The sequence below is a fragment of the Otolemur garnettii genome, unplaced genomic scaffold, assembly GCF_000181295.1.
Source record: "Otolemur garnettii isolate 467f Iridium unplaced genomic scaffold, OtoGar3 scaffold00005, whole genome shotgun sequence".
NCBI classification, from domain to species: domain Eukaryota; kingdom Metazoa; phylum Chordata; class Mammalia; order Primates; family Galagidae; genus Otolemur; species Otolemur garnettii.
In genome coordinates this window covers 19,954,376-19,967,262 of record NW_003852400.1, presented here as the reverse complement: position 1 = coordinate 19,967,262, position 12,887 = coordinate 19,954,376, and the positions used below count along the sequence as shown (strand labels likewise).

At 36.4% G+C, this 12,887-nt stretch overlaps 1 protein-coding gene across 4 annotated transcripts in view; it reads right to left on the bottom strand.

Annotated features, from left to right (window-relative positions):
* Nucleotides 1-12,887, bottom strand: part of ANKIB1 (ankyrin repeat and IBR domain containing 1) — a 160,998-nt gene that overhangs the window by 81,364 nt on the left and 66,747 nt on the right. For 3 of the 4 annotated variants that reach the window (XM_023518779.1, XM_003782661.3, XM_023518783.1), the window contains exon 4: nucleotides 7,527-7,709. In XM_023518779.1, coding sequence (XP_023374547.1) covers nucleotides 7,527-7,709 — 183 coding nt within the window. Of the gene's footprint in view, nucleotides 1-7,526; nucleotides 7,710-10,736; nucleotides 10,819-12,887 lie in introns of all 4 variants that reach the window. The other variant, XM_023518788.1, reaches the window with a different exon arrangement.

Here is a 12,887-nt window from a genome sequence, read left to right as displayed (position 1 = left end):
GATAATGTAAAGCAATCTGTATGGATCCAGTTTTTAAAAATGCATGCAGTTTTAAACTTAGATGGTTAACATTGGAAGAGAAATGGTGCTTAAAGGACAGAGACACACTGCCTTCATTAACACATAACCTAGTTGCTTTGGATCTTCATGACAGAACTGTAATTAGGTCACGTAAAGCATTTCAATGCATTGCTCCGTCCAGAGTGTATACTAGTTTTCTCTTCTGTAGAAGGGATTAAAATGAAGGTGCTTTTTTCTTTCCTGTTGCAAAGATAAACTGCTTCTATTTTCAAGATTAAACACAAACCAGCAATAACCTTCAGAGCAGTTAATGCCAATAACAAGAAAAAGGAAACTAAATTAAGAAGAAATAATGAATGAAAGGACCTCTTTTGCATCAGTGGATACTACTGCTACCAAAAGACCACTGAAATGTGAAATAGCTTACTACAAACTGCACTACTTTGATGTCATGTATAAAATATTTTCAAAACATTATTCCAAAAAAAAAAAAACATTATTCCAGAAACGCTATGGTACAAAGGAGTTATGAAAGTATTTGTTTTTACTGTGTTTTTCCATAAGAGAGAATAGTCTCTTCTATTCTCCTTTGCTGCCCCAACTGTATAGGTAAAACATGTTCACTGAGATAGACAGATAGACAGACAGATAAATAGAAAAGAAAAAAAAGGAGAGAAAAGAAAGGAGGAGAAAAGAAAGGATATTTATTTACCTGAATGCACTGGTAACTTAAAATTTTAAAAGATGTGAAAAGACATGCAGGGGAGCTGAGTATATTCCCAATTTCCCTTAATAACACTCTCTCATTAGCTGATCCCTGGGCTTAGTGCTGGCATTAGAGGGGAAAAAAATAGCTGGAAAAGTCTTCAGAATTCCTAGACTCTTTTCTTCATTTCAGTTTCCCTTCTCCTTACCCAACTGATTTTGCCTGGGCATTAAGACCTAGGCTATCTGCACTCTGACCTAAATTGAAGGCAGCTGCTCTTGTAGTGCAGGGGAGGTTAAACCTACTGAGGAGGGCAGGTGACTTTGACAATATCCAACATATGGGTTTCTTGACAGATAAAGAAACTTGAGCCTTCCTGAGTAATAGACTGGGGAGGGGAAGGGAAATTCTTTAGATGAGTTTTTACAGGAGGATATTGCTCACTTCTCCCTTCATATACTCAGAAGTAGTCATACAATCCTACTCCTACAGTCTGACCCCTATGTAGGCCTAATACTCACTAGATTTTATGTTCTTTGAGGATTTAAAAACAGAACACTATTCCCAATCATCACTTTAATACATCATCTTGTTTTATTTCTTTAAAGCAATTACCACTCTCCGAGATTAGATGTTCACTTACTTTTTAAACTCATGTGTTTTTCTCTCCTTGGTGGAGTATAAATATCTAGAGGACAGGTTCTTTATCTTTGTCCCTATATGTTACCTCCAAATACCTAAAACAGTGTCTGGCAGACTAGTCATCCATAGATTTCTTGAATACTGGGATTAAGAAGTGGATTTTACCCATTTGTAAACTAATCATTTGGAGAAAAGGCCAAACTGAGATGTGTTAAAAAGAAGTTATACAGAGAGTTACACACTGTCTGGATCATTAACTGAATAAAAACTTCAGCTAAAATATATACTTTAGGTCAGGTGCAGTGGCTCATGCCTGTAATCCTAGTACTCTGGGAGGCCAAGGTGGGCAGACTGCCTGAGCTCAGGAGTTCAAGACCAGCCTGAGCAAGAGCCAGATCCCATCTCTAAAAATAGCCAGGCGTTGTGGTGGGTGCCTGTAATCCCAGCTGAGGCAAGAGAATCCCTTGAGCCCAAGAGTTTGAGGTTGCTGTGAGCTATGACACCATGACATTCTACCAAGAGCAGCAAAGTGAGAGATTCTCTGTCACAAAATTAAATAAATAAATAAATAAATAAATAAAATATACACTTTGCCTTCAGAACACAAATTCTAAAAAGTACCTAATTACATGATCTCATATATACATATAGCAGGCCATGTATAACTACAAGTATAGACAAAATAATCCAAAAATCAACTAGGGTCAAAGTAGAAGGTAAAAAAGTAATTTTAAAGAAAGCACCACTTTTTTCAAAAACTGAAGTAAAACTAAAATAACACAAAATTAACCACTTCAAAGTGTGTAATTCAGTGGCATCTAGTACATTTGTAATGTTGTATAATTGCCACCTATATCTAGTTCCAAAACATTTTCATCACTCCAAAAGAAAACGGCATACACATTATTTCTCCCTCTACCCAGTCTCTGGCAATCACCAGGGTGCTTCCTGCTTTACAGACTTATCTATTCTGGGCTTTTTATGTACCTGGAGTCATTCAAATATGTGATATTATGTGTCTGGCTGCTTTCACTTAGTACAATGTTTTCAAGGTTGATGCATATTATAGCATTATTACGACTTTATTCCTTTTTATAGCTGAATAATATTCCATTATGTATATATATTTCATATTGTTTATACATTCATTAGTTAATATTTAGGCTGTCTCGCCTTTTGCCTATTATGAATAGTATTACTACAAATATCTGTGAAGAGGTATGAAAGTTACTCTTTACATAATGAAAATAGTAGATAAAAATCTAATATGTATTAAAAACAAAATTAGAAAACTAGAAAAATGTAGGGGCATATAACATTAGCATGTTACAAATTCAGAAGATATAAAAAAAATACTCAATATTCTCTAAGTGATGGCTCGGCGCCTATAGCTCAACCAGCTAAGGCGCCAGCCACGTACACCTAAGGTGACGGGTTCGAATCCCCAGCCCAGACCCGCCAAACAACAATGATGGCTGCAACCAAAAAATAGCCAGGCGTTGTGGCGGGCGCCTGTGGTCCCAGCTACTTGGGAGGCGGAGGCAGGAGACTCGCTTGAGCCCAGGAGTTGGAGGTTGCTGTGAGCTATAATGCCGGGGCACTCTATCCAGGGGGACAGCTTGAGGCTCTGTCTCAAAAAAAAAAAAAATATTCTCTAAGTGAAAAACTTAGGATATAAAAAAATACACAGAGTTCTCATAGAATGCATTAAGAAAACACAATTCATATAAAATGAGCAAATGAAAAGTCAATTCACAGAATAATCAAAGAAATAAATTAAAACAAGGTACTATTTATTTTTCCTAACTGGCAGAAAATAACAGTGATACATATTTAAATATTTAACAAGAGTTTAGGGAAAAGGAACCTCTAATATATTACTGGAAGAAAAAGTAAATTAATATAATCCTATGGGATGCTTATGAGCATCTGTTGAAGTTTAAAATATTATGATCCATCAAACCAATTTCTAGAAATAATATAGGGAATATACTTTTAAAATGTTGCATAAATGCAGTAATAATGATGATGATGTGATAATCAGTATTAGAGCAGCATTTACCTAACACTTAAAATGAGCTAGACACTGTCTGAGCATATATAGATATGTATTAACTCATTTATGGATCACTACAACCTTAGGAGGTAGGGACTATTATTACCCCTATTTTAAGTAGGGATTGAGTTAGAGAGTTTAAGTAATCTGCTCAAAGTCACATAGTAAGTCAATCCTCAGGCCAAGATGTGAACCTGGTCAGTATGGCCCTAAAATCCATATTTCTAACTGTAACAATGTCATAATATATATCCAATATGACAAATAGTGTAGAAAAGGTAAAAATATCTGAATTACTTAAATGTTCATCAGTAGATAAATGGTTAAAAGATACAGGTTTTTCTTTTTTCTTTTTTTTTTAAAGACAGAGTCTCACTCTGCCACCCTTGGGTAGAGTGCTATGGCATCATAGCTCACAGCAACCTCAAACTCTTGGGCTAAAGTGATCCTCTTGCCTCAGCCTCCCAAGTAGCAGGTACTACAGGCACTATTCATAATGACAGGGTCTTGCTCTTGCTCAGGCTGAACTTCTGAGCTCAAGCAATCCACGTACCTCAGCCTTCCATAGTACTAGGATTATAAGCATGAGCCACATGCTCAGTCCCTAAAAGATAAAGATTACAGTTCTAATTTGGGAGAGATGTTCAGGATATATTAAGTTGAAAAACTATCTTAGCAGAGCTCAATGCATGATGTAATTTTCCTTTAACATTATGAACTCAGTATGTATTACATTTGTTTAAGTCTGTTAGTATATATAAGAAACTGTTCAGTAACTCACATTTAATAATAATATTCATTATAAACTTCAGGAAATGCATCAAAATAGAAAAAATAATAATAGTAAAGCAAATTACTCATAACCACAATGACCATTTTTGTATACTTTGATCTTCTTTCTATATATAATATCAAATTGTTACTACTATATCAAACTGCTCTGTATCTTTTTAAAATTTAATATAATAGTGTATTGTAGTTATATTAATTTCAATTTTATATCTATTCATAAGTATGTAATGACTATTACTTTCTTTATTTTTTTAAGACAGAGTCTCACTATGTCACCCTCAGTAGAGTGCCATACTGTCACAGATCACAGCAACCTCAAACTCTTGGGCTTAAGTGATTCTCTTGCTCAGCCTCCCAAGTAGCTGGGACTACAGGTGCCTGCCACATTGCCCAGCTATTTTTTTTGTTGTTGCAGTTGCCATTGTTGTTTAGCTGGCCCAGGATGGTTTTGAACCTGCCAGCCTTGATGTATGTGGCTGATGCCATAACCACTGTGCTATAGGAGCCGAGCCTTGACTATTACTTTCTGTTTTAATTATAGATTAAATTAAGATTATGTTTTAAGAGAAAAAAATCAAGTAGTCATATACGTCTTTCAATTTAATTATACTAACATTATTTCTGGAAGAGCATTGTTCAAATGTTGTCTTCTGACTAAATGACTATATTAATTATTATAGTAACAATTTCTGTTTGACTTAAGATCATAAACTATCAAAAGATGGTTGGACCTGATGTGAGAAGAATCAAGTTCAGCTCACTTTGACCCTGGCAAATTATTCAACTATTTTCTAATTTACCTTTCTGATTGAAAAGTTGAGGGCAAGATTCCTGGGTAGTTTAAATAACCACACGAAAGGACTAGTAAAATGCTTAGGACATACATGGGCCCACTTTCTATGTGTAGTTAATCTGCATAAAATTGCATATAACACTAACTTAAGAAACACAAAAGGTTAAAAAAATGTAAATTTCAATTTCAAGAAGCTCAGTTCATTTGGTCATATGTAAAATGCTCAAAAGCTCAAAAATTGCTGGAAATTGATTGAAAAAATGATCAACATGATTATTTTTCTAAACACATTAAACCAACAGTTACATAATTTGTTTTAGAATCAAGTTACCACTGAACATTGAGGAATTAGAGTCATTTTGGGAGGAAAAAATTTGCTGTGTTGTAATTTCTTTAAGAATTATCTATGGGGCGGCCTGTGACTCAGTGAGTAGGGCAAACGCCCCATATACTGAGGGTGGCAGGTTCAAACCTGGCCCCAGCCAAGCTGCAACAACAACAACAAAAATAGATGGGCATTGTGGCAGGCACCTGTAGTCCCAGCTATTCAGGAGGCAAGAGAATCGCCTAAGCCCAGGAGCTGGAGGTTGCTGTGAGCTGTGATGCCACAGCATTCTACCCAGGACAACAAAGTGAGATTCTGTCTCAAAAAAAAGTATCTATGGATGTCTGCTTTGTGTAAGCAGTGTGTCTGACACTGGAATGTTCTTTTGAGTAAGACAGATATAGTTCTAGCCTCCATGAAGTTGAAAATCTAATAGAAAGGCAATAAATAAACAAATAACAACAATAAATTAAATGAGGCAATAAACAAATAATTATAACATGCTAGTTCCTATGGAAATAAATGGGGGTACAAAGTTTCAGAAAGATAAGAAGGATAAGTTTTGACATACAGCAGGGTGATTATAGTCAATAATAATATATTATATATTTCCAAATAACTAAGTAAATTTCAAATGTCTTATCATAAAAAATAGTAGGTGAGGCACCTGATAGGTTAATTTAATCACTCCACATTTCACACATTTCGAAACATGACACTTCACCCTATAAATGTATAAAATTATGAACTATCAATTAAAATAGTCTTAATAATAAAAAGGCAGAATTTAAAAAACAAAATAAAAAGGTCATTATAGTAAAGAATAATGGAAAGCGAGGGGACCTATTTTAGAAAGAATGACACAAGACTGTCTCTCCCAGACAGCCATAAAAACAACTGGAAGAAGAACGCAGACAAAGGGAAGATCAAGTGCAAAAAAAATGCTTTGGTGTAGTCTAGTTATTGTAATTAAAGCAAAGCGTGCTGGAAATAAAGGAAGAAGGAAGGAGATAAGTAAGGAAATTATTACTATAGCTCAGATAAAAAGGGTGTTAAGGGTCGAGGGAGGTAGGAGTAGAGATTAGAAAGAGCAAATTAATTCAGGTTCACACATTTATTTTTGGAAGTAAAACTGATGGATTCCCTGACTATTTGGATATGATGGCTAAGGAGATGGAAGGAATCAAGAATGCTTGCCACATTTATGCTTGAGTAACTCAATGGACAGAGGTGATGTTTACTGAACCAGAAAAGACCTAATGGAAAACCAGAAGATAATGTTGTCCCCAAAGCCACGTCAAAAGTATTTCACGGCTCGGCGCCTATGGCTCAACCGGCTAAGGCGCCAGCCACGTACACCTAAGGTGGCGGGTTCGAATCCCCAGCCTGGACCCGCCAAACAACAATGACGGCTGCAACCAAAAAATAGCCGGGCGTTGTGGCGGGCGCCTGTGGTCCCAGCTACTTGGGAGGCGGAGGCAGGAGACTCACTTGAGCCCAGGAGTTGGAGGTTGCTGTGAACTATAATGCCACGGCACTCTGCCCAGGGGGACAGCTTGAGGCTCTGTCTCAAAAAAAAAAAAAAAGTATTTCACTAAGAAGTAGCTAATTACGTCAAGTACTGCACAGAAATTCGAGTAAGATGAGCAGAGAAAAGCACCTACTAGATTTGCCAGCATGCAACTCTGGGACAAGTGCTATTCCATCACAGTAGAAGGGAAGAAAGTCATACTGCAGTAGGCTAAAGAGTCAATGGAATATGAGGAAGCTGATTTGTATAGATAACTTTTAAGTTTTATTTCTCTTATAGAAATAAGAGATAGGAGGCTACAACTAATGGGAGACAAAGACAGGGGCTGGGGAAGGGTAGTTGATTGTTTTGTTTGTTCATGAGATCAATACAGAGGAGAAAGAGAATAATGAACATGGAGCCTGAGAGTAGCAGTAACGAATGGGATTACACATCAGCACTTTTATTTATATGTAAGTAAACATACTCACACATGTGAGAGAAAAGATCCTCCAGCCTAGGTTTTCTGAATATATTTTTATATATATGGCTATGGATATGATAGGTTATTTAGCAGATTACAAAAAAGACCACACAAACTATGTTTTAAAGAAGAAAAAATAAAATCTAATATAAAATCTAAAATCATCACATATAATTCTTTTATTTTAAAAAACTGACCTCTCGTTTGTCTAATGCAGCATATTCAGCTTCTATTTCTTCAGCCTCGGGATCCCGGGAGAATACCATTTGAGATTCCAGATTGAGGGCCAAATCTTTGTGGTGTTGCTTTTCAGCACAATCACAAGGAGTGTCTTTATTTTCATTCTCAGCAAACAAGTCTCCTCCATGTTTTACTAAAAGCTAAAAAAGTTTTTTTCAAAAACTTGCAACCACAGATTTAAGTGACAAGTTATTTCATGCTGTATTTTTAAAGCATTAAAGATAATAAAATTAGCATAACAAAAATGCACTAATACGTAGGTATAGCATGTATTCAAAATGACAATAAAAGATATTTATTTAGATACCAGTGGATTCTAATTTTAAGTAATCCTTTTTTTCCCCAGAAATATGATGAGTTCTGTTTAAAAACAACAATAAAAATAGCAACCCCTGAAATAATTTGTCAAATTTAAGAACTTCTTAATCATTTTGTTCAGTCAAAAATAAAGTTTTACTTAAAGATAGAAAAAGGTTATAGTTAGTCAATGCTTTAAATTTAAAAGTTTCTCATAATTTCTATAAATTTTTCTTAAATAAGAACACTGCTTGCTGATACTGTTGCTTTAACCACTAATAACTGGATATCCTTACCTACCAGACAAAGGTTTTCACTTGTATTATTCGTTATCCAGTGAAACTCTAAAATGAAATTAGGATGAAACCAGTTCTGTTTTACTAAAATGAAACAAGTCACTGAGGCAAAGCTGTCTTCAATATTCCTCAAAATAAGTGATAGCAATTTATCGTCACAGTGGGAAGATAGTCTACCAAGCAATCTCTCTTAGGTCCAAAGAAGTCTCACCTCTGAAAACACATGGAATAATCACTTGGCTGGTTCACTAATAAGGTTTCTGATGGCTTTACAGAAGTTAAATATATTGTTACTAAGGGACAGGTGCAAGCTTCCTCATTATGTCTGCAGAGACACTAGGAAGGGCATGAACAATATGATGGTCATATCTAGGACAACCCTCAAGGACAGCCTGACAATCAGTCATAAAGATTACTTCATGAATATGAATTACTTCACATTCATCATAATATACAACACTCATCATTTACTGATGCCCAGTGCTATGCTAAGAACTTTAAATACACATTCTCATTTAATAATAACAACCCTGAACTACAGGGATAGTATCTCAGAAAAGTTAAGATACTTTTAAACCATGACTAGATGCTATACTGACTCATAGTATATAGGCTGATCACATAAATTGAAGAAGTCAAATGCATCCTAGTTCCATCTTGATATTCTGCCCAGGCTCTTATTTATGACCTAAATGTAAATATTTTTTAGAGATTTTCATTTTGTATGAGGGTTATCAAAATGGTAGCTTCTTTTCACTCTCTTCCAAATAATTTTTATTTCTTCTCTAACATATAACCCTCCTATAAAGTTTTTTGGATATTGAAATCTCTGGTCCCCCTACTGTCATCATAAGAGCTCTGACAAATCAAGGAAGTTATATCAACGCCAGGTCTGGAAGCTATAGACTACCTTGATGAGCCCATTGGATTTGACTTAAGCTTCTTGCTCTAGGCCAGGGGTATGCCTCAGAGGTAAGATGGCTTAATATTTAAAGTGTAAAAATAAGTGAACAGAACCCCCCCTAGAATATAAAATACCACAGAGTTTGGTCACATAGCTTAGAACATTTACTATTTGGCCCTTTACAGGAAAACTATTTGCTGAGGATAGCTTTAAGCAGTCATTGTGACAGCCACCTTCCAGAATCTGAGGGCATGTTTTTATCAGCTGCTATTTACCATGTAGAACCTTTAGTCTAGGTATAGTCTGAGCAATAGTAGTGTCACTTGGGAATTTGTTAGAAATGCAGGATCTCAGCCTCACCACCCAATCTCTTCATACCCCAGCCTCTGAATCAAAGTCCAATTCTGATCTCCAGGAGATCTTTATGCCCATTTGTGATTGAGAAGCAATGACCCTATCAGTATGACTATGGAAATAAATATATTTGTATTACCTAAGCCTATCAATATTGGGCGCTTGTAGCAAGTACATACATAGACTTATCATACAGAATCTATTACCATTTTTAGCCTCTCTGCTTCACAGGTTTCTAACACCTAAATACAAAATACACCATTTATTTCTGATTGCTGCAGAACTAAAGAGCTGACTTTATTTTCAGGTTCTCTGTTTAGTGCTATGGAAAATGGTTTCTAAATTACACACTGAGATAGCTTTCAAAATTACAATTTGATTTACTTTCATAATGAATACTACCATACAAGGCAAACTAAGTATTAGCAAACAAAACCAACCATCTTTAACATGATTATTCCTTTACCCAAAGGAAAGACAACTAAATTTAAGAAACTGTGCCCTAAAAGAATCTTGGTGAAGGGAACCTTGTTAAAAGGATATGGTAGAGTGTACCCTCCATCCATTTGGGTGGGGATGGGTTACAAATGTGTGTGTGGAGAGGGAATGTGTGTGAAGTCACTGTTTAGGGTCACTACTGACCACTGTTAGAACGTGGGTGAGACTGGTCATGTCTTCTGCAAGGATTCCCCTCGCGAGTTTGATTTGGAGGTGGGAGGAAGAATACAAAGACCTGTGTCTCACTACTACAATTTGACAACTGTAGAGACTCATAATCAATGATGAATGGGAGCATTTGTCTTGATAATGAAAATTTGCCTGTATGGAACCTTTGACATGGAAGCTAGCTAACAACATTGCCTGACATTGGAGGGGAATGTGTTACAAAGTACCTGAGCTTTGCTGACCATTGGGGCATAAGGTCAGGAACACCAGTAAGTAAAAGATGTACTAGGTGGAAATACTGGTTAAATTGTTGCTGCATCTGGTGTATTATTTTGATATAAGAAAAAGCTACATCTGGTTCTGAAGAGATAGGTATTAATACTTAATAAATGCTTCAACCAAAGTGTCCTAACTATCATTTTCCTTACTCCAAAGAACTCCATAGGACTGAATATTTTATTCAAAATAAAAGAGTTTTTAGTCTGCCTGGAACACTTGGTGGTATAAAAAATGTTCTACCTCAAAATAAACATCATTATCTCTATCTAAGCACATTTGTTCTTCCATGCTGCCTTTCTTTCCATTCATAATTCCAGAGAAAGAAGGGTAGGAACTTAGAGGTAAATCCTAGTCGTTAAGACAAAACTCACCCCACTCCTTTGACACAATCTACATGGCTGGTGACTCTGGGTAAGCCATTTCACTGCTTTGTCTCAGTTTACAGAAGTCCATCTGCAAATTGTGGATGGACAATTACAGATGTGCAATTTCAAGAAAAGATGTATAATGGGATTATTTCTAAACTCTGTTCTAATTTTAAAATTATCATTTCATCATCTCTGTTCCCTGTGTGACCCTGAGCACTCCATTATTCCCTCTACCTCCATTCTGACTTCCTACTAGTTCCTGCTACAGGGGCCCTTTATCTTAATCCTGCTATCCTTCCAGTTACTTTCCAAATAATTTCTCTCTCAGTCACATTTCTCAAATTAGTGATTAACACTGTCTATTTCTGCAGCAAATGACTCAATTACTCTCAGCAATCTGAATTCTACCCAGACCATTTTACTGAAGCAATATTCTGGAAAATCATTAATACCTCTTAATTCTCAAATCCATCAACCTTTCTCAATCTTCCTTTACCTTTCTACCTCATGTCACACAACTGACTAGCTTCTTTCCTTAAAATTCTTCTCTTGACATCCTTCACATTGATCATCTTGGTTTTCTTTTTTTTTTTTTTTTTTTTTTTGAGACAGAGCCTCAAGCTGTCCCCCTGGGCAGAGTGCCGTGGCATTACAGCTCACAGCAACCTCCAACTCCTGGGCTCAAGCGAGTCTCCTGCCTCCGCCTCCCAAGTAGCTGGGACCACAGGCGCCCGCCACAACGCCCGGCTATTTTTTGGTTGTAGTTGTCATTGTTGTTTGGGAGGCCCACTGGGGATTCGAACCCGCCACCTTAGGTGTACGTGGCTGGCGCCTTAGCCGGTTGAGCTATAGGTGCCAAGCCGATCATCTTGGTTTTCTTCCCACTTTCTCTGTTTCCTTCATAGACTCAACCTATATATATATTTTTTTTTGTTCTCATCACCTTTAAACATAGGCATTCTCTACATCAATACTGGGACTTTAAGTGTTATTTTATCTAGAAACCAAAGTCTTTTCCTGGGATCTTTCATCTATACATTATCTTGCTTTTAGTTGTCAACTCTAGGTAGATGACACTCAATTCTAAATCTATATTATTTATTCCCTAATATTAGTCTTAATTTTTAATGGTTTGTCTACTATTTCAAGTAGAATACCTAAGACCTCAATCTCCATCCTTCTAAATGAAAAACTCAATTCTCCCTTTATTCCAACCAATTCCTTCACTTTATTTTACTTTTCAAATGTTTGTTAATTGATAGCAGGCTTCAAAGTCACTCAGGTTCAAAATCATGCCCAATTTACTTAAAAATAAATTAATTTTACTGATTTTAGATGTGATAGAACATTGTTATAGAAAATGTAGGCCAATCAAAGAAGAGAAAATGATACTATTCAAAGATAGCTCAATATTGTCCTTATTAACATTTTAAAGCTTCCATCACTTTTTTTTTTTTGAGACAACCTTACTATGTCACCCTCGGTAGAGTGCCGGGATGTTATACCTCACAGCAACCTTCAACTCTTGGTTTAAGTGATTCTCTTGCCTCAGCCTCCCAAATAGCTGGGACTACAGGTACCCGCCACAATGCCCGGCTATTTTTTGGTTGGTCATTGCTGTTTGGTGGGCCCCGGCTGGATTTGAACCCACCAGCTCCAGTGCATGTGGCTGGCACCCTAGCTGCTGAGCTACAGGCACCGAGCTGCTTCCATCACTTTTAACCTTTCTCTCCCTTGCTTTCTTATATCAACTGATCTAGTCACCAAATGCTATCAGTTCTTCACAATGTCCCTTATATCTGCTTGATTTTTTCCATCTCTTATACCACCACACAAATTGAGGGTCTGTATTAATTCACATCAGAATTAATGCAGTAATCTTCTAACTTCTATCATTCCTTGTAATACGCTGGTTCTCAACCATAACTGTGTACTGGCATCATCTGGAGAACTTTAAAATTCCCATGTGAGGGTCCACCTTAGAAATTTTAATTTTATTGGTCTGAGGTTTCTGTCTAGCCACACTTAGAACCCCTATGCCAGCACAACAGTTTCTCAAACTATCGTCTGGGTAGCTTGATACACACATTAGGTGGATCTGGAGAGGGAACTATAAAAGGTATGTACAGTTTTTACAGGTGATTCCAATGTAGC